Source organism: Protopterus annectens, chromosome 4.part1 (genome assembly GCF_019279795.1).
Source record: "Protopterus annectens isolate FY-2018-M chromosome 4.part1, PAN1.0, whole genome shotgun sequence".
Classification (NCBI taxonomy): Eukaryota; Metazoa; Chordata; order Ceratodontiformes; family Protopteridae; genus Protopterus; species Protopterus annectens.
Window position 1 is genome coordinate 965373284 of NC_056734.1, and position 26718 is coordinate 965400001.

The 26718-nt window shown below is 40.1% G+C and overlaps 1 protein-coding gene across 2 annotated transcripts in view; it reads left to right on the plus strand.

The window, feature by feature from the left end:
* ECEL1 (endothelin converting enzyme like 1) overlaps positions 1-26718 on the plus strand; it is a 2857191-nt gene that overhangs the window by 288754 nt on the left and 2541719 nt on the right. For both annotated transcript variants that reach the window (XM_044070676.1, XM_044070677.1), the window contains one exon: positions 20915-21683. In XM_044070676.1, the coding sequence (XP_043926611.1) occupies positions 20934-21683 (750 nt within the window). In that variant the 5' untranslated portion in view covers positions 20915-20933. The remainder of the gene's footprint in view (positions 1-20914; positions 21684-26718) is intronic.

Sequence of the window (26718 nt, forward strand, 5' to 3'; positions counted from 1 at the left end):
AACTTTGAAGTCCAGTGGACTGGTGAGCAGGTTGTTGCTAGCATCATTTATGAAGGGTGTCTGACTGTCTTTATCTTTTTTTGCAGTTCACTGAGTCTCTTTCCAGAAAGTGGTAAAGTGTCTTTCATGCCTTATTCTTTGCTGCTGTACCTCCTCTCATAGCCTCTCTTTAGCAAAGCAGTATTCCTGGTACATATTTTCTGTTTCTCACGTTTTGCTGCACTCCTTTCTTTTGATGACTTCCTGGACTTCTGCATTCCACCACTAACTTTCCTTATATACCTTATTTCCATACTAGAAGTCTAAATCTAAAAATGCATTCACTCAAAGCACTCCTTAAAATGGAGAACATCAACATTTGTGCCGTAACAGAGACCTGGTTCAAGGCAGCAGAAAGCACCTCTGCACTACCAGGCTATAACTCATTCCACACCTTTCGGCCCCAGAATTTGGACCAAATCTCCAATGGTGGCAGTGTTTTCATATTCATAAAGGATGTGCACACCTCCAGACTGGCCGCCCAGCATAACGCATCAGAGATACTTCAGGTGCAGCTTACATTGGGTAAGACAGCGATTCAGGTCGTCGCCTGCTACAGGTCCCCAACCATGTCTCAAGACTCACACTCCATGTTCCTAAGCACCCTGGAGAATATTAGGGTCCAACCTAACACTCTCATACTGGGCGATTTCAACTACCCCCCTCCATTAACTGGGAAAACTACTCATGTACCAATGCAATTGCCCAACGTTTCCTGGAATTCATTAATTCCAATGCCCTGGACAAGCTCGTTCTTACTCCCACTAGAGGTAGCAAGCAACATCCTTGACCTGGTCATTGCTGATATGGGAGACCATTGCTCTACACCAATAGTCAACTCCTCCTTGGTTAGATCCGACCACAAACTAATCACCTTGGAAATCCACATCCATTCCACCCCACCCCCATCCCCACAAAGGTAACCACCATGGAGAACTTCTCCAAAGCTAACTTTGGGCTCCTAAAAACAGAGGTGGCTAACTTCATGGCACCCATGCAAATGGAGAATAGTTGCATGCCCGCCGAATCATACACCAGTGCACTGTACGAACAAGTACATAAATGCATGGATCTCGCCATACGCAATAGAGGCAAGACACTCTCCTCCAAAAAAAGAAAGCCAATCTGGTGGTCCCCTGCCATAAACAAACTCTACAACAGGAGGAGGAAACTGATGCGGAATAAGGTGAAGTCCAAGAATGGAAATTTATCAGCCTCAACAAAAAGTTGAGATTCCTGATCAAATCCTCTAAAGCTAACTATGAAAACAGAATTGCAGCAGATAGTAAAGACAACCACAAGGCCTTCTATAGTTATGTAAAGAATCTCCATGGCAATACCCAGATTTGCTCTGAGCTACTGCAAAATGGTACCTCCTATACCGAGCCAACAGATATTGCCAATATACTGGCTGACAGATTCAGTGCCAACTTTACCCCTCCCAAAGAACCAATCACAATACCAGTATTTTGCCAGGCACCCAGTATTACTGCTGCACAGGTTAAAACAGCGCTGTTCAAGGCCAAGAATACAGCTTCTATGGGACCTGACAATATCCCTGGCTGTGTTCTACATGAACTACAGAGTGAACTGGCACCACACCTGTGCCCTGTTCAATCACAGCCTCACCTTAGGCTTTGACCCTATCGAATGGTGCACTGCTACATTCATTCCTCTCCACAACGGAGGAGCGACTACAGACCCTGGGAACTATCGCTCCATTAGCCTGACAAGTCTGATATGCAAAGCTATGCAATGTATCATCATGGACCTAATAAACAAGGATATAAGGAATCTCCAAACACTGGATCCCACACAGTTTGGTTTTGTGAAGGGTATATCATGCCTGCTCAACCTGGTTGACTTCTTTGAGTCTGTGACCAGAGCTGTGGATGAAGGCAAGGTGGTTCATACAGCCTACCTTGATCTGGCCAAGGCCTTTGATACCATTCCCCACTCAGGAATCAGAGAAAAACTCACTAAGCTAGGCATCAACCCCTATATCACTAGGTGGGTTGCAAACTGGCTCACAGAACCCACAGTGTGAAAGTAGCTGACTCCAAGTCAGACTGCTGCCTTATCATGAGTGGAGTCCCACAGGGTTCAGTCCTGGGTCCTCTCCTGTTGTGTATCTACTTCTCTGAAGCCCAGGCCAACAAGAAGGGACTCTGGCTGACAAAATTCGCAGTTGATTGCAAGTTGGGAGCTATTATTCCCCAAGTGATATTGACATCCTACAGAAAGGCCTCACTGAGACCAATGACTATTGCCAGAACCATGGCCTTAAGCTCAATGCCAAAAAATGTGTCATCATCCCCTTTGGGAAAAAACTGGTTCCCATGAATTACTACATCGATGGTAGTCCACTGAACACCAAAGGAGTTATAAGAGATCTGGGAACACAGATTGACAGCAACCTCTCTTTTGACCACCACATTTCCACTGTGGTCAGAAAGTCCTTCTATGTGGCACATCTCAGTACTAAGGGTTTTGCATCCAGGAAGAAAGAGGTCATTGTCTTCCTCTGCTCTTCCCTCATTAGGCCAATCATTGAGTGCAATGCTCCATTTGGCATGTACCTCACTAGACACCTGCAACAACTGGAGAGGCCACAAAAGTACCTCACAAAGAGGATCCTAGGCCTTAAACACTTGTTCTATATGGACAGACTAAAAAACTCCAACTATTCTCTGTCTCATATCGCCTACCTAGAGGCAATCTCTGCTTGACTTACAAAGCCATGTCTGATCCAGCTCTGTTATTAATGCTGCATCTAAAGAAATCCCAATCCCTCTGAACCACACACTCCAGAGACCTTAACCTCATCACCACAATCAACAGAACATGCTGGAGGGACAGGTTCATAACCCAGAGACTGCCCATGCTATGGAATAAACTTCCCATACATGTCAAACAGAGCACCTCACTGGCCCTCTTCAAGAGAAATCTTGATGAGTGGATGGGAAATAGAAAATTCACCCCGGGAATCACTCCAGTGACTCTGCTTGACAGAGGCACTAGGAACTAAGGTCGGGTGGCATGATGTCAGGGTAATCCTATGGGCTAGGCTTGTAAAGGCTCCAGGGCCATTAGCCTAGTGCACACCTATGAACCTATACCTGACTCTGCCTTATATCTGTTCTGCAGTTCTTACGCATGCTGTTTTGAAGTGCTGCCATACTTCATCAACTTCACCTATTTACTCTTCTTCTTGAGGTGTCCTGAGTAATTCCTTGAACTGTTGCAGTTTCTCTCCAGTCTTCCAGGTCATCTGCCTGGTCTCTTTTGACCATACACCCTTCTCTGACCACTGTTTGATGCTGATTGTAGCAACCAGTGATTTATGCTGTATGTTGACTGTTTCCATGGGAATGACTTTGCAATCGCTGATTCTACCTCACTGCCCTTTCCTAACTAGGAGGAAGTGTATCCAAGTTACATGTTGACCACTCTTGTATGTGATTTTGTGACTGTCTTTCTTGCTGAACCATGTGTTGGTCACCATCAAGCCACTTGCCAGACAGAAATCTAGAATAGCCTTTCCTTTATTCCTTTTATCCCACCAATTTGGACCTAGGCAGTCCTTGTATCCTGTTCTGTCTGTCCCTATATGTGCATTCAGGCCATTATCAACACCAGTTCATGTTGTCCTACTTTATTCGGTAGGTCTTGCAACTGCTATATGAATGAACTCTTTTGATCAATATTAAAATCCTGGTGTGGGTATAGGCTGAGATTATGAATACTGCCCCATCATTACACTGGACTCTGATTGCCATGGGTCTGTCACTAATTTTGATGACTTCCCTCAATGTCTTCTAAAGCCTCTCCATCACCACAATTCCCAAACCATTTATAGACTGTCCCCCTTCTGAGTAATAGACTCTGGATCCCAAGTCAAGTGGCTTTTCTGCACTGCCCTTCCATCTCATCTCCTGGATGCATAGGATGTCCAGCCTACTTCATACCATCATGTCATTTGCTTCCATGCTGCGTCTTGTCAGGGAACCTACAATGATTGTAGCAATTCATAGTTCTTGTTTACCCACTTATCACTGACAAATGCCCATGCCCATTTGTTGACATTAGTCAACATAAAAATCATCTAGAGCTATATTTTACACCATCAAGTGGTTAGCCTAACACAGTGTGCAGTCTGTGATCCATGATCTACTGTTTTGAGAGTACCATGCACCATAGTAGATGCCCAAAGGGGTTGGTCTGTACAATTCTTTCCCCTATAGGGAACCATCTAGAGGTTGTGCTGCTGCCCACAACTCCATTCTTGGCTGAGTTTGAGATGGAAACACTCAGCATGTTTCTTTTTTTTGGGGGGGTTGGGGAGGTGGATTCTACAGAGACATGGGGAGAACAATCAAACCCCATACAGGCACTGGCCCGAGGTCAGGATTGAAACTTGTAACTTATGTATAGGAAGTGAAGACCTTAATTATTATGACAACTTAGTGGACACAGGGCCGGATCCAGCACAAGGTGACCTAGGCATCTGCCTAGATCCTGTGCTGCCTGGGGGGCCCGACCTGGCCATAAACTATTAAAATAGAAAACTTAATTACTCAGTAGCATGCTGGCCATTAAACATTAAAAAAAAATAGCTGAGAGAAAAATTCTCATCATGCAAAACCCTCCAGTCTCTTTCATTAGCGCAAAATCTATGCCAGTGAGAAACTTCCTGTAGTTCATCAAGAAACTGCAGTATTTTTTATAATAAAGAATTGGCAGGCAGGATAGCTAATTTGGTGAAATGTACATGCTAAAAGGAGGGTGGACTGGCAGGATGTGGTGCACTGTACACAGGAAAAGCAATCCTGGATGATGTGTTTTTTCTGCTGCAGAGCTATTTTGAGTGGTTTTGAACTGCAAATTTCTGCCACAACATTGTTCTGCCACCTTTTTATTGCAAACAAGCTGGAGATGAATGAAAGCTGGGATAAACTACAGATGAACAAGGAAGCACACAGGTATGTGTATGCATGCACTCTGATGTGAGAAGGCATGCGTGTGTGTGTGTGTGTGTGTGTGTGTGTGTGTGTGTGTGTGTGTGTGTGTGTGTATGCGTGAAATTATATTTATTTATCAAGGTCACAAGGGAGCAATAGTTTATATCAACACTCAGAGGATTGGTTTTAAAAAGATATTCTGCAGATGGCACTTTTTTTCTAAATGTGCTCTTTTTCTTTATTTGTATATTTTAGCTATATTTGACAGTGTTGTAATCATAGCAACCAAAAGGTTTGTTTTTTTAATTATCTATGTAAACCATTTGCAATATATGAATGGATTAGACAAGGGTACAATCAGTTGCCTAAACTGTTTTATATTTACAGCATTTCCTTATTGCAAGACCTGAACCAGAAAAGGAAGGAAGGACATCAAATAGATATACATGAAGGCGTGAGCCGCATACAGTGAAATGTGAAGACACACGCATGCAACCTGAACAATAGTGGATGTAAGACAGGCAGGAATGTAGCTTGTATAAAATGGTTTAAAACTTAACTTCAAATGAAACTAAGAACAGTCTTGATGAACCAATATTAAATAGCACAACATTTAGACTGACAAAGGACAGAGTACAAGAATATTTATTATCCAGGAATAAATATTGATAGGAAGTTCAAAGGCAGGTATAAATAAAGTTAAACAAAATGAATACTTAGAGATATTTAAATGACATATACTTGTTCAATAAGAATTGTGAGTGACAATAATTTTTTCCCTTTATTAACGTTTATCATTTTATAGCTATTATGTAAAATAGCACTTCACTACAGTTCCTGCAGCAGTAGATATACAGACAGACACACAGTTGAAAAAAGTTATTAGGTTTACTTTGCATTTTATCTCTTTATTTAAAATTATGAAGCAGAGAAGTGTGGGATACTTTTTTTTTCTTTTGTAAACCAAAAACAGAAGAAATTATTTTTTATCCCTCTGTGTGTTAAGTATTAGAATAGGTAACCTAACAATATCCCTAACTCAGATGCTACAGTGTAGCCCCCCCACACACACACACACACACACACACACACACACACACACACACACACACACACACACACACACACACACACACACACACACACACACACACACACACAACAAGTATATTATCACTTGGTTTCTCCTGTATTGAAAGGAAAAGTTATATAAAAAGATAACTAAAATATTGCACATAAGGACAAAGGATAGGAGTGATTCTGCATTAAGCAACCTAACTACTACAGATGTAATTACTATGGGGCAATCTGATTGGTTTTAAGTGATGCACTGACCTGTGGTGTTCTGGACTGGCTGATTGTTTCTTCTGCAGCCTGATCTGCTTCATGGCTCAACCGCTCCATTCTCCCTTGCTGCTCTCCCCTACTCTACCCCCAAAATTACACCCCCCACTACTCCTAAACATATACTTCTTAACCACACCTCCCAACTCACCAATCATTTTAATATTACAGCATCCCTTCCACCTCCTCTCCAACCAAACCTCTCTCTCAACTAATAATCACTACCTATATCACTCAGCCACCTGGATAACTCTACCAAACTACTAATTAATTACACTCCCTTAAAAAGGTGCTACTTATTTACACTTCTCTACTGACCTTACTAACAACAGCATACCATACCACCTCTTATCACACTGACATAAAAATAAACAGACACTCCCCCACCTACCCCCCCAACACTTCACCATACACAACCCACATAAACATTACTATAGCACCACAACTCTTTAATAACTCTAAGACCAGTTTAAATATAAATATGTACATCCACTTCAATCTCAAAATTCAGGCTATAAGCACACACAACAAAACACTTAAACCAACTCCTATACTGAATACAGCAAATGAAACTAAGAGGTGATATCCACCCTAACCCAAGCCCCGACCCCTCACATCAAGCACGACAAACCACACCCGCTGCCAAAACCAACATCATCACTAGCCTTACACATAACAACTCAGACATACATCTTATCAACATGAATCTAAGAAGCCTTTCAAACAAAATACGAGTTCCACGCATCCCTATCCCTCTACTCTCCTGAAATAGCAATATTGACAGAAACCTGGCTAAAACCCTACACAAAATACTGACCCCAGGCTATAATATAATATCCATAGACTTGATAGACTAACCAGATATGGAGGAAGTATAGCCATAGTATAAAAAATTCACTAAAACTAGCATGTCTAAACTTAAAACAACCAGGCCTCAACAACAGTGAAATATTGACATCCAGACTAGAAATTAACCTCAATAAATATGTTATAATAGCCATTTACATCCCCCCTGTCAATGACCCATTCATTATTGAAAACCTTTTCCATTGGTCTTCCTCTACATTCAACCAAGATACCATAATAAGGGGAGACCTCTACATGGACTGGCTCACTTTCACATCCAACAGCCCTTCTAACTATATAATCCTCCATAGTTTTACCCAAGAAATACAATCACCAACCAGGCAAGCACAACAAAAGGCAGCCTATACTTGATTGGATCCTAACCAATACTCCTTCACTGATCTATGACTCTGGCTGCCTCTCAGACAGCCTTAGTAATCACCTTTACTCAGACATCGAGTAAGTCTCACAAAAGACCCCATTTAAAAAGAGATTAGAAAAAAACTTTTCACCCAACATCTTCATACTAATTACAGTGGTGTGACTGGTCCCCACTAAAAAATTTTTAGAGTCTGCCATTCAATACTTTAACAATAAATTCCTTGACACGGTAAACAACATAGCACCTTTTAGAAAAATACCGTTTAAACCAAAATACATACCATGGCTAACAAAGGATACCAAACAGCTACTAAAACAGAGGGACAAAGCCTGGTCACAATATCAGACCAAGAAAAACAAACTACCCTTGTCAATTACCAGCAACTTGGAAATAAATCCAAAAAACTCATCAAGGTCGACAAAAAAAAAGCAACAAAATCAAAATAATCCCCCCAAAATTCTGGGGTTTTATCAAACAATTATTTCAACCAGGACAATCCAAAACTCCAACCCCTACTGCTACTAACTCCACAGACAGAATAGCTGCCCATTTTAACTCCTACTTTGTCAACTCCATAGTATCCTTAGTGAAAAATAACAATAGTATGGTCCTCTCTTCTCAAGTGAAAACAGGTGCAACTCTCAACTCTTTTACCTTTCAGCCTATCCAAACTAGCACTTTAAAAAAGTTACTAAACAAACTGAAGTCCACATCTGTAGCAGCAGATCAACTCCAAAGCTAGTAGCAGATGCTATAGCCTACCCCCTCTATCTCTCTTAATCAACCGATCCATTAAGGAACAATACATAGCCTAACTCTGGAAAATTTCCAATGTCATCCCTCTGCACAAAGGTGGCATTTCAACAGAACTAACAAACTATAGACCTGTAGCCATTCTATCACTGCTTTCCAAAATTCTAGAAGAATGTATACATTCACAACTTATGGACTATCTACTGCATAACAACCTACTAACCAATACCTAACATGGATTTCATCACAGACACAGCACCACAGAGGTACTATTAAGTTTCTCTAATACAGTAAACCAACTCAAAAACAATGATCAACTTGTCCCGTCTATATTCCTTGATATGTCTAAAGGTTTTGATATGGGATGCAGTTTCCCACCAATTCTACTCCGAGAACTCGCATCCCTTAACCTAAATCAGACAGCTGGATCATGTTTTCACAACTGCTTACCTGAGTGCCGTCAAGCTGTTAAGTGGCAAAATGACCTCTCCTCTCTATTACCTGTCACTGCTGGAGTCCTGCACGGCTCCATACTACGACCACTTCTCTTTACTATATTTACAAACAAACTCTATGCCACTACTAACCTTGCCACAATGGTTCAATATGCAGACGATTCTTCTCTCATCTGTGCTGGACCCTCACTCTCACAACTCCAAAATAAAACCCTAAAATCCTTCACAGCTATAGAATCCTCACTGTGAAATTCTTCTCAAGCAAAACTAAATTAATGATCTTCTCCAACTCCATAGCAGCTAATTACAGTGTCCAGCTTCTCATTTACTTATCCAATAAAACCAGAATTGAACCAGTCACACACACCAGGCTACTAGGAGTCACTAGCAATAACAGCCTGATATTTGGCAAACATCTAGCACATGTCATCCAAAAAAACCCGCATAATACTTGGCTCACTCTATAGATTGAAACTATTCCTAACACTACCAGCAATCCATCACAAAGACTCACCTACTATCTGCAATACTTTACGTTTCTCCTATTCTCACCAATCTGAAGAAACAGACTTGCGTAAACTAGAGAGCTGTTACAACAAAGTAGCCAGATTCGCCTCAATCTGACCTTATAGATCCCAAAACTGTGATGCCCTCCTACAACAAAATGGCTAGAGATACCCAGTCTACTATTACTCAATCAAATAACAACTGCACATAACATCTTTTACCATCCAAACAAATGTCCAGCTCTACAAAATCTGGTACAACCCTACTCCAATAATAGAACTCTGAGATCATCTAACAAATCACTATTAACAACCACTAAATCAAATGATAGCTTCTGAGACTCACTATACTCTATTTAAATAGGCAAAACATGGGATAACATCTCTCTAATCATCTCATCTAATCATAAGCACCACAAGCACATCCAAGTTCAAATACCTCCTCAAAGAACACCTAACCAGAAACTGTCTCTGTCCATGCATCACACCTGGCTGATCAAATCATAATCCTCTAACTTACACCTTGCTCTTTTAATTCCCTTCTTCCCTTCTCTTTTATACTACATATATCTTTTCCTACCCCATCCTAACAACCCACGGTTCTCTTCTCCATATGCATAATATCTTCTATGTACAAAAAACAGCTGATAATGCTTCTACTACACTAACAGCTACAGAATTGTTTTTCTCATAACTTTGCACTTTGCTTACAGTTATATCCATGGGCTCCATTAGTACTAGCCCATACATACTATCATAGGTTTATAGGTGAGTACTAGGCTATCGACCCAAGGGCCTATGTAAGCCTAGCCAACAAAGTTCCCTGGCTTTCACCATCCAAGAAGGTTATTTAACTGTTCCCCTGTTGAGCAGGGTCACAGAAGTGATCCCCATGGTGAATTTCCTATTTCCCATCCACTCATCCAGATTTTTCTTGGAGTGCTAGTGAGGAACTCTGCTTGACATAAATAGGTAGCTTGTTCCAGAGTATGGGAAGTCTCTGGGACAGGAATCTATCCCTCCAGCATGTTCTGTTTATTGTGGTGGCAAGGTTTAGGTCTGTAGAGCATGTAGCTGGGAGGGATTGGGATTTCTTTAGGTGCAGCATGTCCAACAACTCTGGGTTTGACATAGCTTGGTATGTTAGGCAGAGATCACCTTGGAGTAGGCGATATGCTATGGATTTTGAGATGGTTAGCATAGGGCATATGTTTGAGTCCCATAGTCCTCTTTATGAGGTATTTTTGTGGCCTTTCCAGCTGTTGCAGATGCCTTGTGAGGTACATTCCAAAAGAGGCATTGTACTTAATAATGGGTCTAATGAAAGCTGAGTAGAGGGGAACAATGACCTCTTCTTTCCTGGATGAGAACCCTTTCGTGATGGTGTGCCACATAGAAGGATTTCCTGACTACTGTGGTGATGTGATTATCAAAGGAGAGACTACTATCCACCTGAGTCCCAAGGTCTCTTATCACACCTTCGGTGTTAAGTGGACTGCCACCTATGTGATAGTTCATGGGTACAGAGTTTTTACCAAAGAGGATGGCAGTGCACTTTTTGGTGTTGAGCTTGAGGCCATGGTTCTGACACCAGGCATCAGTCTCAGTGAGGCCCTTCTGTAGGATATCCACGTCATTTGGGGACTTGACTATGGCACCTAATTTGCAGTCATTTGCGAACTTCATCAGCCAGAGGCCCTCTGTGTTAGCCTGTACTTCAGAGAAATAGATCCCATACAGGAGAGGACCCAAGACTAAACCCTGTGGTACTCCACTTGTCACAGGTTTGAAGTCAGATTTGGAGTCTGCAACTTTTACAGTGTGGGTTCTGTCAGTGAGCCAGTTGGCAGCCCATCTTGTGATGTATGGATTTATGCTCAGTTTAGTGAGTTTATCTATGATTCCAGAATGGGGGATGGTGTCTATAGGCTGTGTGAACTGCGTTACCCTCGTCTATGGCTTTGGTGACTGTTTCAAAGAAGTTGATCAGGTTCAGGAGACATAATTTCCCCTTCACAAACCCGAACTGGGTAGGGTCCAGAGTTTGGAGGTTACCAATGTCTTTGTTTATGAGTTCCATGATGATACGTTCCATGGCTTTGCAAACCAGGCTCGTCAGGCTAATAGGGTGACAGTTCCTGGGGTTCGTGGTGGCTCCCCCTTTGTGGAGTGGTATAACTGTTGCTGTGCTTCATTCAGTGGGTAAAAAGCCTGTCATGAGGCTATGATTGAACATGGTGCTTAGGTGGGGGGCCAGTTCATTTTGAAGTTCATGTTGAACGCAGCCTGGGATGTTGTCCGGTCCCATGGATGCTGTGTTCTGGGCTTTAGAGAGTGCAGTTTTGACCTGCTCAGTTGTGATTCCAGAGGCACTGCATTCTTCCGGTATGGATATGGGCCCTTTAGGGGGTGGGGGGGTAAAGTTAGCACTGAATCTATCAGCCAGGATGTTGACGATATTAGTTGGTTCCGTAATTTGCATGCCATTGTGCTGTAACTCAGAACAAATCTGGGTGTTGCCATTTAGCTATAAAATGCTTTGTGCTTGTCCTTAGAGTCAGTGGCAAGTGGGTTTGAAAGTTTTATTCTTGTTATGTACTAACTAGATCAATGTTATGCTGTTAGGCAGACTGTTAAGCTTCATGTGGTAAATTGTTATTATTCTCACTTGTTATACTATTGTTATGTACTAAACAGGTCAATGTTATGCTGTTAGGCAGAAAGTACACTTCTTTGGTAATTATTGATAATCTTTTATTGTACTTTGGAGCTTTTTTACCCGGGCCTCCACAGAAAATGGACTTCTACTCCAGTCGGACCTCCCCGGTAAACAAATATCAAATAAATAAATAAATCCCAGAATATCTGTTTTGCTGTCACATCTAGCAAAACCCCTCCATCAGCTGTTTTATATGAGTCTCTGTAGCAAGAGGTTCTTCGGTTGGATCCTCAGCTGGGGTGCCTTCTGTGCGTAGTCTGCAGGTCCTCCTTGTGGTCGCGTGGGTTTCCTAGGTGCTCCAGTTTCCTCCCACATCCCAAAGACATGCTGTAGATGGATTGGATACTCTAAAATTGGCCCTAGGCGTGAGTACATGCATGTGTGTGTGCCTTCCGTGGAAGGTTGGGTGCCGGGTTGGCAACTCGACACCATAAAACTCCACTGCCAATCATGAGCAGACAGGTGATCCGCTGTGGCGACCCCTAACCGGAAAAAAACGAAAGAAGAGGAAGAGAAGAGTTGTGGTGTCCTTCCATAAAGGCAGTCCTTTTACAGAACTTAGAAATGGCAGGCCTGTTAGTTTCATTAGTATTTGCAAGGCCAAGGAATGTATTAAGAATTAATAAACAATGCCATAGGTGGCTTTTTATCCCTGGATGCACACTAGTTTGGCTTTGTAAAAGACCAATCATGCCTGGCTGAACTTTTGAAAGGGGTACTGAGGAACTTAATAAGGGGCATGTGCAGCCTTTGCTTACTCCTTGACCTTGTCAAGATCTTTGTCTCTATTCCTCATGCTGGGATTATTGAAAAACACTCCAAATTCAATCTTAATCTGTACATAGTTTGCTGGATAGGTAACTGGCTACCTGAAAGAACCCTTGCTATTAAGATCAGGAGTGCTTGTTTTAGACAGAAAAATATCCCTAACTGTGTCCAGGGCTAGGTGCCTAAGGTCCATTGATGGCTGGTGTGCCCAATCTGGCCAATCACCCACTCTGGACAGTGCATTACAAGTGCTCTGGAAGCCGCAGCCTTCTCTTCTGTTTTAGCCTAACATGCACGCAGGAGATCTGTACTGCAGCACAGGAAATTGTTTCCTTAGAGGCTTGAGATTTGTACTGTAGCTCAGTGTGCAGTAGAAGGTAGAGAAGGCCACTCAGTTTGTTGTGAGAGATTCTTCTTTGTACTGCAGCCCTCTGTGGAAGATAGCCCACTTCTCTGCTATGAGATCTAAATACATCTTGTAGTTTACTGGACTGCTAGAAGCATTTTCAGTAAATGTGAGTTTCAAGGGTAGAGAAATTTACTGTTACTCATGCTATGCTGTTTTCAGTGGGAGAACGTTTTGTTTTGTTTAGTCAATGGCTGTCAGTGTTTCTGCTGTAAAATCTGAAATAACTGTTTTAAATTAAATCCAAATGTGTGAGATCATTCTAAAAGTTAAAACAAGTAGTAGTATGTGCACTGACAGGTTGGAACAGTGTTTATGGCAAATAAAAAGAAACCAACAAGTAGTAGAGCATATGGCTGTAGGGAGGGGCACTCCATTATCTTGCCTAGGGCCCCATTTGAGCATAATCTGCCTCTGAGTAGACATATCCATATTCTGTATAACTGTTGCCCCCATTGCAGTTTAGAATTTATGACACAAAACATTAGTTGTGAAAAACAACTTCACTACATAAAAGTAATAACATAGCTGATGTTGTAATAGCTTGAATACACTGACTTTATAAGCAAAAAATGTATTTTATAACATCTCAAACATAAGACGGTCAGCACTGTACCCATTCATAAATAAAAAGAACAAGGTTTCCAACAATGTAACCGTAATTTAAAGCCACAGTTTGTGGGTGTTGTAGAAGTTGAAAATTATCCTATCCGTGTTGTCCTCTGGCTTATATCCAATCTGCATACATCTCTGGATCACATCAGGGATCCCTTTAAATGCATTTACCATACACTATATATTTATTTGCATTTATTTGCTGGGAATGTCTGTTTGGGCCATGCAAGACCTGTTTTCAGTGGAGGCTTGGGGAGAAAAGCTCCATCATTAGCAGAACCATACAATAACATCATAGAGCAGCTACAGTACATAGAATGGCATCATAGAACACACAAAATAACATTGTGTAACATTTGTAGTATATTGCTAAAAACCTTTAAAACACTTACAACATTATAGATAGTAAAATACATACAACAATCTTGATTTAGTATGGTGAGAATGAAGTCACTCATATATAGAAAATATTACTAAAAAAGTATTAGCTGAAGTTGTATTTAGAATGCACTTCTATTGTTCATAGGTTTGTACTAGGCTAACTGCCTTAGCAGGTCATTTTAAACCTAGCCAATTATTCTATTTGATGCTTAAAATTAACCTATTCTGTTGGTAGAGTCATCTAACCCTTCTCAACCTCTATATTTATAAATTATTCTAGTGATAATTACTAGATCAAAGCATAGATTGTTGGAGTGGACCCATGCATTAAGATAAAGCATTTAAGAGCTGCCTGTGTTTGTTAGTAGTACAGGAGGGATTCCTGGTACAAATTTCACTCCTAGAGTTAATTCTGATATTCTTTATCATACGGTAGAGAGCACTTGTCTGTCCTTGCGTATCTTCCATAGCATAATGGTTCCATTAGGGATCAAACCTAGGACATTCTACATGTGAAACAGATATGCATTACAGTACATTATAGAACGTACACAAACAAAAGGCTTCTCTGGCAAAACTCAGGATTGACCCCAACGATCTTTAGATCTTCAGTCTGAGTTTTCTAGTTGAGCTGTTTCAGCGTATTCAAACTATTTGCAGTATATACAAGCATTGTTAAATCACAACATTCTTGTTTTATAGAGAGATATAGAAGAGGGCTAACTGCGAGAGGAAGGGTTTAGAATGAGGTTTTTAGTCAGTTATTATTTTAGTCTGGGCTAGTTCAATGAAGGGGCAGTGACATAGCTAGGAGTTGAGTACATGGCACAGTAGGTTCTTTTTGAAAAGTATTTGAGTTCTCTATGGATAAAATATATGCTGTTCTAAAGTCTGGTTATATAGTTAGTACACAGAGCATCCCTGTGAGAACTGAGACTGCTAGGAATTCATCTTGGGAACAGAGAGTTATCTAAAGTGCTGCCATTGGAGTAGTGATGCTAAGGATTTAGACAGCTGTTGCAAAATTAAATTAGGTGGGCATCTTTTAGTTGGTTGTATTTGAGGTAGGAAACAACATCCAATTGAATTTCTTAACTGCATTTCAATGGTGAGGTCTGCTAGTTTGTTATAGCATTGCTGCAGTCTATGTAGATGCATAGACTAGAGCTTCATGAATACGGGCTGCATAAAGTACACTTGGCAAGAGGCATAGATGGGGATTCTTGGCCCTCTTCGTCTAGGTAATATTTATTTCTGCAGACTGCCTCTAGCTTTCGATGTGATTTGTTAATGACATTGTGAATGTGTAGGTTGAACAGAAAACATAACCATATTTCCGTTTACTTTAGTAGCTAAGGTGCATTTTGCTGAGATTTAACCCTATCTTCAGTGATATATTTTAATGCATGTGGTATACTGCATACTAATTCATGTCATTAAGAATGTAAATACTGCAATTCCAGCAGCATATGATATGAAAACACTATATGATCTGCTATCCACTTGCCCTCCTGTCTTATAGTCCTATCTTCTGCACAGACCACAGACAGTCCCCCTTGCTGACAGGAGTGTTAATTTGCTGGATTAAGCTGGTTCTTGCTTTCTTGAAAGCATTCCTGTGCCCATGCATTGCTTAAAGATACAGACTGCTGCTGCTGCTCATACACATTCAGTCACCAGCTTTGTTGACAAGACTAGAGAAGACATTTTTATTTTAAGCTGGTCGGCAAACCCTTTTCAACCATGATCTGAGTCCATAGGGCAAACAGACTTAAAAACAAAAGTTGGTAAATAAATACTGAATTAAAACATGCCTTATGTGTAGTAAACTGATAAAAGTTCAAGGAATTATATCCAGAGTTTTGACAAAGACATTTAAGAAAATATATATACAGTGAATTGTCATGCCAGTATAAGCAAAAATGTAATATACAGGGATTCTAAAGAAAAATACAAAGTACTACGATAGAACTACAGTGTACAAGTCCAGTCTGCAGCACGCATGCTTAAGCAAAAGCAGTATGCAATGCTCTGTATAATGCACCATTCAGAATTGTGATAAGTGAAAACCATTTTATGGTGTTTTCCATAATACTGGCTAGTAGGCAACCATCTAGACCACTGTTGTATTAACCCAGTGCTCAGTCCAGCTGTGTGCCTTCCTGTAGAGAGTTTCAGAGACCTGGCCAGAATGCAACAGGCATGAGGCCGATAATCAAATGTGAGCCACGGTTAAAAGTTAGTGCCCCTGTTTAGCCAGGTAAGACCCACTCAGCAGGTATTCTTGGCCATTTTGCAGGTGTTCTACATAGGCTCAGAAATCGGAGATAATAGCAGCAGAACAAATATCAGTAGAGGTGCTATGTGTTGTAGCTTGTGTTTATAAAGAACTGTAGAATAACAAATGTGGCTGTGGCTGTCCCCTGTCCAAGCACTGCATCATTCTGCTGCAGACCAGAAACATCTAAAGGCTAACATTCCATCATGTACTACAGAGGTGGACTGCAGAAATGTTTGTAAGGATGAAGTATATAACATTTATCAAAAATAACCCGTCACTGATCCTAATCAAAAATGACTTAAGGAAGGGAAGTCAAGTAACAAGTTATTAAGAATTTAAATCTTCAGCAAGAATGGTTGAAAACCAGTGAATCCAGCACTGCCAGTGAACTGACTTGTACTACAATCTATTAATGTCCACTCAGCCTTGCCGTAGAACACACAAAGTGCCCTGCTGATTGACTGAAAGCAGTATTTCAAGCTGAAGGTCCAAAATGATGTGCTGCAGGTTTATTTAATCAGAGCATCACATGCAGATTTAACTAGTTACACTATTCAGTCCTCATTCCTAATAAGTAAGGCTGCCACACATCAAATGATGTAGCTGCATATTGAACTAAAGATGTAAACTGAAACAGTTTAAAAAAGGACACCAAAGCTTAGATCGAGTGAGCACCACCTAGTGGCAGCCTAATGTGATAGCTGTCCATCCTTAGAAATCAACAGAAAACGGCAGAAGTCCTCATTAACTTCTCTAAAAAGCCAGTGACATACTGAATGTGATACAGTGAGCCATGCAAAGATTGAAACCTGCTTTAGTTTTGCAGCTTATGTAAACAAAGGATACAAGTAAAAGGAACAGGATTTACAACACAGTACAGCATCAGTAAAATAGAAAGTAAGATTAAAACAGAAAAGATGCAGATAAACAGCACAGGACACAGTAGTGATGGTTTGAAGTTTAAATAGGGCAGTCTTTTATGTGAAATAGCATGCATATCAAGTGGAATTACAACTGTTGGGATTAGCCTGCATTAGGCTAATGTGATATGTAGACTGTGTGCCAATAGAAGTTTCATAGTCACACACAGAATATAGATAAAATCCTTAATGACCTTAAATACATTAGAATGATGAAGAATGCTCAAATGCCCCCATCTGCAGGTGAAGGTGCATTCAAATGCACTTTATGTAGCAGTGGTCAAAATAGCTTGAGGGATAGACAAATCACATATCTTTAAAGTAAAGACGATGACTGAGCTACTTCTGTAATGCTGACCTGTATTTAAAAAGTATTAATTTACTTTGCTTTATGTTGTGAACTAAACTCATCCAGATTTCCTGAATAAATGAGAATCAGTTCGAGGTTCAGACAGTAAAACAGTTGCTACAGTTCAAGTCTGATACAAATGTTTGTAATTACATGTGTTCATGTTTCACCCTTGTTTTTATTCAGTGGTTTGTCTTTCATCATAATACTTCAGCAGAACAGATTAGATACAGATTATCCTTTGGATCATTACTGTTACAATTATAGTTACCTAGCAAATAATTCTAATGTACAAAATGAATTAGAGGCTGAGCAGGGCCATTGTTAGCATTTTGGGGGCCACCTAGGCACTTCCTGTCCAAGTATCACCCTGTCACTGCCACCCCTTCTAAGCAACTTTTTTGTTCACACTGCAAACGTTTAGGTGTAGTATGCAGAGACTAGCCTGTGGCAACAATACTATTACATTACAACAGGCCTGTGTACCACACTATGTTGGCCCATCTCACAAAGGGAGATTTACAGCTGCTGGCATTTACTTGCCAACAGTGATACATTACAACAACTCAATGAAGTAAATACTGTGGGAAGAAATAGCCAGGGAACTATTATGGCCAGGCTTGTATAGGCCCTAGGGCCAATAGCCTAGTGCCAACCTATGAACCTATGTATAGGTCTGGACTTGCGTAGGTGAAATGGAGCCCTAGACCTACCATTTCAGCTCCCTCACCCCCCCCCCCCCACAGACACCCTCTAGTCCTCCCCTATGTTTCCTGACATCTTGGGGTCCTTACACCATGTACATTACTTTTTTTTCCTTTTCTCACATTTTGGTTTACTCTTCAGCTTTTTCAGTAAGCCATAACTTTCTGTATGCTCTGAAATGCAATTTCAAGTTTTTTTTTTCTTTTTGCACAATCTTTTCACCAATGATGGCGTGAACAGTAATTATGATTAATGTAACTGGGAGGAAAGTGAAAAAAATACTGATTACAGTAATGCATTCTACTTTGTTACTCCTAGATAGTATGCTGCCCTGTACAAGCTATAATAACCTTTGTACCCCTCTGATGTCTGTGAGAAAAGTAAGAGAAACCATGACTACACTGTCTTTACCCCAAAATCAAACTATAATGACCTCCTGTGCTCACCTGTAAAGTTTGACTGTGAAAATTAAAAAAGCAAAAACCAACCCCCCCCGATATAACCTACAGCAGCTTTCTGTAAACACACACATCTGAGCAGGGCTGGTTTTAGAATAGAAGAGCAGAGGTAATTATCAGCTTTATCTTAACAGGGTCATATCATAGCCCTGTTCAGGTTAAAGAGTATAATCAGGAAATTAATACATTTTTTTCCAACCAGCAACAGCTTTTGTGGGGAGCCCACACAGTCAAGGATGATTAAGGGAGCTCCTTGAATCCATTTATACAGTCTGGGGAGTGGGGGCCACCGATCTTCTAGAAGATTTAAGCGTCTAAGTATTCTGTGATATGTTTTATGCCATACTTTTGAAAATGAAATATAATGTTCTGTATATTCTTGATGTTTTGCTATTGTGGAGCTTTTATGCCCGTGCCTCCGCTGAAAATGGGTTTTTTGACCCAATAGGACTTTCCAAATTAACAAATGTCAAATAAATAAATAAAATTACTTGTCATCTGCATTTTTTACTCATACCCAATAGAATAACGTAGATGTCCTGGTATTATTTGGCGAGTACACAGATAAAAATCAGTGATGTGTTTAGACACATCAAGCCATAACAACACCAGTTTCATACTTATATACAATGCGCAACAGTGGTACTGCCACACCAGATCAGTGACTGCTGTTTGTTTGATTCGCTGATAAATCATGCAGGATTACATACAATCAATAAATCCAGACAGAGTTTTATAGTTCTTTTTGTCCAAATAATGTATGTTTATGCAAAAGGTGTACTCTATTAACTTTTTAAGTGAATTAGAATAATATTTAAGACATGTTTCTGATTTTGAGCCTTTATTCTGCTATTATTTATGACACTTGATGAATTCTTCAGCAAAGAAGTTGAGTTATAGTATCTGGTGTTCTGCCAATATTTATAAAACTTCCAGAAAGAGAAAAATCATCCCTGAAAATTGAAAGCATCAGCTATTGTTAAAAATCCAAGGTTTACACTGAGATCAGTCACTTTGGGCTGTTGATCTCTCTAGTGCTTACCTTGCTCATGTTAATTATTAGCTTTATCCTATTAGGGTCATATCACAGCCCTGTTCTTGTTAAAGAGCATAGTAAGGAAATTAATACTTTTTTCCCTACCAATAACAGCTTTTGTGAGCCCCTCACAGCCAAAGATGATTAAGGGGTCCACTGCAGCCACAGGTATTTCAGGTACCTAAAGATGGCTATGTTGTTGATGTTAGTGGAAAGAACGTGCACCAGTAGGGTTTAACTAAGCTAGGGGACACTATGTTAGTGGTGAAATATTTAATGGAATTGTGAAGCCTGTTACTTGATAAAACACTGTTAATATAACCAGAGATCTGTTTGAATTTTAAAGGAGATATAAGAGTTATAACCCAGGTGGTTCATTAAGTGCACAAGATTGTTGTGTTAGCTTTTGTTGGTTTGGCAGACGTTACATAATATCAACATAAGATAACTTGCTGTGTTCGGGGGCCCCCCCCAAGAACAAGGGGCCCCCAACGACTGCAGGGTTCGCTGGTGCCTTAAGCCGGCTATGAGGCTGAGTATTTTGGAGTAGAGATGCTGAGGCAGAGGGCATTCACCTTCCTTGCATTAATGCAGGTGCCCATCTGTGTTTCCTTTTAAAACAGTAGGCACATAGATTTAGAGCAGTATGGAAAATGTACTTCACCTCACGCTGTGCTTATTTTGCTTTTATTTTGTTGTGCAAAGAACATTGTGTGTGTTGAAGGCACATTAACCTGAGGGCCCTCAAGGGACATGTCCCTGCAACTCCTCATTTACTCCATCAGTGCTCAGCAGATATCCTGGGAAGTTATAAATGGAACATTTAAAACCTGTTGTGATAGGTGCACATACACCAACACGACTGCAAAATAGTGTTGTATGAGTTACTAAGCAGCACTTCATGTTAACTGATCTAGTTCTAGTACTCTTACTTTTATAACCATGCTTCAGACTACCAATATCTGATATTATTGTAATTCTGTTTTACAGGCCCCTGGAGAAAGCCAGCATGGAGAAGACATATTCCCTAACTGCACACTATGATGATTTTCAGGAAGTGAAGTATGTCACAAAATACAACACTGGCACTCTAAGCAATGGGTTCAACCTTCACATTAGCTCCAAGAGACAAAGGAGAGGTCTTCCAAGATGGAGTAAAAGGGAAATCTGTTTACTTTCAAGTTTAGTTTTTGTGACAGGACTTTGCATCATTCTTGGCAGTATGTTAATACTGAAATACATTATGATAGAGCCAGACAGCCACTGTGCTGAAGATTGTCACAGACGCAAGGCATTCGTGAAAGCCTCCAAGTTCATTTCGGCTAATCTTGATACAACTATTGACCCCTGTAAGGATTTTTATTCCTTTGCTTGTGGTGGTTGGCTGAGAAAGCATGCTATACCAGAAGATAAACTCAGCTACGGTATTATTGCAGCTATTGGTGAACAGAATGAAGAGAAGCTTGTGAGTTTATTGCTCCGTCCTGTGAAACACAACTACAGAACATCTGCTGAAAGGAAAGTGAAGGCATTTTTCAATTCCTGCATTAACCTGTCCATGTTAGATCAGATGGGTGCCAAACCGATGCTTGAAGTGATTGACAACTGTGGAGGGTGGGACCTCTCAGGTGAGCAGAAAGGAACCAAGTGGGACATAAACGAGCTGCTTTACAAGACTCAAGGAGTTTACAGCACAGCAGTGTTCTTCTCTTTAACAGTAAACCTGGATGATAAGAATTCTTCAAGGAATATCATCAGGGTATGTAGACAAAGTAGTTGCATGAAGCACACCCTAGTATTGTCTTCTTTGCTTGATAGCAAAAATGCCTGCTGCACATAACCTGTGCTTGTAACTGTAATGACACCTGCAGTGGGAAATAATTCTACAAAAAGTATACTGAAGGTAACAGAGAGAAAACTACAAGGATTTTTTTTTTGTTTTGAAATTATTAAAAGGCAAGCAAAAGATTAGATATACATAGAGGCTTGGCAAACATGTTCTAAATACTAACAAACAAGTACTCATACGTAGTCAAACATGTTCTGAATACTAACAAACAAGTACTCATACGTAGTCAAGCAACAACTGTTTGAAAAAAAATAGTCCCCATGGTAGGAAGTATAACAAAACAAGTGGCACTTCTGGTGGTGGCTATTCAAACAAAGCTGAATTTTGCTGCTTCGTATATTAAATATATGGATATTTGTATTTACATATAATTCACTGACATAGAACACTTGATTATTTATTTATTTATTTTTTTGCCACTTAGTTGTGTCAGGATATCCTGTGGTAATTCATCAGGGAGCTTATTTTTAAAAGTTAGTCAAAGTGCAGTTAAATAATTCAGAGACAGCCTCATAAAAGTACTGAACTAAAAGTAACGTTTACTATGTGTTAATTACCACAGCAGCTTCAAAGTCTACCTACATCTCTACCACACATTGCCCCTCGTACTATGAGTGTTCTAAAAGGCAAATTCTGATTGATAGAACTTGGAGTGTGCCACCCCTGGCCAATCAGCATTTACCTACCACTTGCACTAAAGACCTACATGAGTATGTGAATTAACTGTATGATTTGTTCTTACCGTAAGTGCTGGAAACTTAGAATATTTAAATCTCATTTAATATAAAATATGTAAACAGTAGGACTTGCTTAAGTAAGCTCTTGTAAAGCTGGATAATTTGTCTCTTGCAGTGTAGATCCAATCAAGAACTTCAAGTTGGTCAGTATGAATGGTCTGAAACTTTACAGGCAGTAGCAACACACTGAATCTGTACATATTAATGTGCTTCTAGTGGAGCTGCAGAGGTTGGGGAGAGTCAGCTTGAGCTGTGCAGTTTACCTTTCAGGGCCCTTATTTTTATTTTTGCTAAATGCTTCATCAAAACACATATCTCAGTCAAATGAAGTGGAAAGTTAGTCTGGTCATGGCAGCATTATATTCACTCCTGTTTTAAATATGTTTACCAGCTAATAATTTAAAAACTGCCCAGAAATAAAAATTCATGAGTTCTTTTTTTTTTCTCATTAGTCTCACATTTTTTTCCTTTTTTGACCCTCAGTCATCTTCTAATTTTACTACAGTAACAATTTTTTAAACATAAGCATTGCTGAAGTTATCAAGGAATAAATTGATTAAGCAGAGGAATATACTGGGGAGGTAAAGGTATAAAATCAATAGTCAGTATGGTATCATCATCATCATCATCCTCAGTGCCCTTTTTCTCATTTTTTCTACATGGGGTCGGGGTGTCATGTTAACTCTTGCCAGCTCTCCGATTCAGTGCGACACTCCTGCCTTCTTCAACACTCATACCTGGCTGTCGCAAATTTTCTTTCACACAATCCATCCACTTCTTTGCTGGATATCTTCGCTTCCTCTTACTTTCTTCCTGTTGTTCCCAAATCTTCCTCACCAGACTGCCTTCTGCTTCTCTGCACATGTCCAGACCACCGTAATCTGTTCTCTTTGATCTTTTCTGTAATTGGAGCTACTTTGGCTTCTGCTCTTATGTTATTTCTTCATCTGTCCCTACAGTGTGCATCCTACCACCTTTCTCAGGCACTTCATTTCCATCACCTCTAGCTTCTTCAACTGTTCTGCCTTTACTGCCCAGGTTTCTGTACCATACAGTAGTATTGGTCACACCACTGTCTTGTACACCTTACTTTTCAGCTTCTTTGACATTCTTCTGTCATAGACTACACCTGGCACTCTATGCCATTTGGCTGCAGCCCCTCTGATTCTAGGTTTGACCTCTTCATTCAGACTTCCCTTCTCCACAACCACCACCCCCAGATGCTGAAGCTGTTTACCTGTTCCACTATCTTCCCTTCCATCTCTGTTTTCAGCTTCTTCTGATTTCCCCAATTTGCTACCATTACCACTGTCTTATCTGTACTCAGTGTCATCCCATGTGCCTTCAGTTTTGCATTCCATTCTACTATCCTTTACTGAAGTTCTTGCTCAGAGTCTGCCTGTAATGTCACATTATCTGCATAGAACAACTTTGTTGATCTGTCCCCCTCAGACCTGTTTGCTAATGTAGTCCATCACCAGTATGAACAGCAGAGGGCTCAGAGCTGAACGCTGGGGTACACCCACTCTCACTGGGAACCCCTCTGTGAGGCTGAACACTGTTCATACTTGAATCATTGGTTCCTTGTACATAGCCTGCACTAATTCTACCAATTTTTCTGGGACTTTAAACCACTGCAGTACTGCCCAGATCAGCTTTCTTGGGACCTTGTTATATGCTTTCTCCAAGTCTAGGAATGCCTAGTTGGACTGTCTCCTCATCTCTAGCTTCTTCTCAAGTATCTGTCTCACTGCAAACATCAGGTCAATTTTGCTGCATCCTGATCTGAATCCAAACTGCTCACCCCCCATTTTACATTCTACTACTCTGCGTATCCGTTTATCAGTCACCCTCTCCAGAACTTTCATGCAGTATGATAGGAGTTTGATGCCTCTGTACTGCCCACAGTTGTGGATGGCCTCTTTGTTCTTGTACGCTGGCACGAGTATGCTTATTCTCCAGTCATCTGGGATATGCCTCTCTCTCCACACTGCTATGAGTACCCTCAGGAGCCATTTCTCCGCTATCTCACCCAGTATCTTTATCATATCAGTACGAATATATATTAAAAACCAGATATTTGATCTGTCAATAGCAGTATTATTTTCTGTATGGGAAAGATGCAGAGAAATGAAGATAAGTTCTTTACTCTGAATGCACACACTATACTTGAGATGTACTGGTCTCTGCTGATGTTTCTGCAGTCACAGTCTGCATTTTCCTGGTAATATAATTCAAAAGTAATGTCATATCTGGTGGCATGCGTCAAGCCCAAACTGCTGCTGTCACAGAGGCAGTTTTCAGGACGGAACAATGCCTTGTCAAAGTATATCTGTCATTTGAAAAGGTGGCCATAAGAATTATGACTTTTACAACCTTATACTCTTGTGGTTGGGTGAAGAAGGATGCGTTTCTTTTGGCTTGCCTCTTTTAGTAATGTAGAATGTCCCATTTTATGCCTGAACATCCCAACTTCTCAGATTACATTTGTACAAGATTTCATTTTGTCCTTCTGTTACTGTCGCTCTCACACTTCTTAGGTCTACTGCTTCTTCCGAGACAGCTGCCAGAACAGACTGCTGTGGAAGGAAATCTTACTTTTTTAAAATACTTGCATAGTTTTTATCTTTTTTTTTTTTTTATTTTTTGGCAGTGCTATTTTGTATAAGTATATTTTTTTTTCCTTGGAGTTTCCAAATGCTCTAATTTCCTTCCACATCCAGAAGACTTGACATTGCTGAACTGGAAAATTCCCCACAGGTCTACATGGTACGTGAGAAGGAGTTTGTATTTTCCAATGTGTTATTGCCCTATTCAGGATTACTTCCTCTGACTTGCACCTAATAAGTGCTAGGATAGGTTCTTGCTCCCCAGTGACTCTGAAATGGATTTAAGCAGTTATTCACTGAATAAATATATGCATTTTAGAAGTTTATGCTTAAGATGCAAAGCATGCCTTGCATTTTTTTTCAGTGACTTTGAGGGCAGATTAATTGCTTGTGAATTGCTGGAGGAGTTGGAAACTGAGTATTTTTTTATACCCCAAATGGTTACCATCGGGATTGCTGTATTGCTGTTTCATTTATCAGTTCTTTTATATACTTCAAACCAAGAAAAAGGAGCACAAAACTGACAGAAACAAAATAAGTAAATAAAAATGAACAAACAAGTCAGTAAAGGTGAGGGACACTTTAATGAAATAAAATTAAGTAAAACACAGATGAGCACTTTCGCAACACAGTTGCTTCCTCAACTCTAATTATTTAAAACTCATAACTTAAATAATACAGCCAATCATTCAATCATCGTTTTAGACCTCTTGATTTAAGGGCTGGTTTTAAAGGAACATTACCATTTAATCCACCTCCCCTGTTTGCAGCTAACAAAGATCCATTTGGCTTCTAAACACTCTACATGTGTCTTGGTGTCACCTCCTCTAACAGAACCTTGATGCTTCTCACGTACCATAAGTTGAAATTTATGTACAGCTCCTTCTTCAGCTATATGCCTGCCTAGTATGTTCATCTGATCACCCTTAATAATAGCATATACATGTTCCTTTATATGATCCCTAAAACATCTATTAGTCATACCAATATAGTATGAATCACACATGTCACACACAACCAAATAAACCAGATTTCTGGTATCACAATCTGCATCTAGGTCAGATACAAAAAGGTGTTTACTAAGGGGATGTATAAAACTAATATCAGTTCTAATATAACAACATACATTACAGGCACCACAGGGGTGTGTCCCAATCCATCTCAGACCCTCCCTATGTGTGATGCTAGGAACTAAAGTAGCAAAGCATTCTTTTTAAAGATGGATTATTTCTAAAAACAAACAGGTTCATGGTCAAGAACTTCATTGTACTTAGAATCTGATATTAAACTCTTTCAATTTTTCTTAATAATATTACAAACATAATTCATATCACATGAATATGTAAGGGTCATTCTAAGATGGCTTCCTTTACAATTGCTATTATTAAGAATAGCTTCACTAGGATTAAAATAAGGTCTAGCTCTATCATGTCTACATGCCAAGACATAATTCAGAACTTGTGTAACGTCCAAGTCAGAATATCCCTGTTTTTTATATTCATCCGCTAGAAACTCAAAAGAACCATGCATGTCACTGTCTCTAGTGTGCAATCTCGTATTCCTGAAAAACTGCCCTTTCATCACACTTAACTTCAGCTG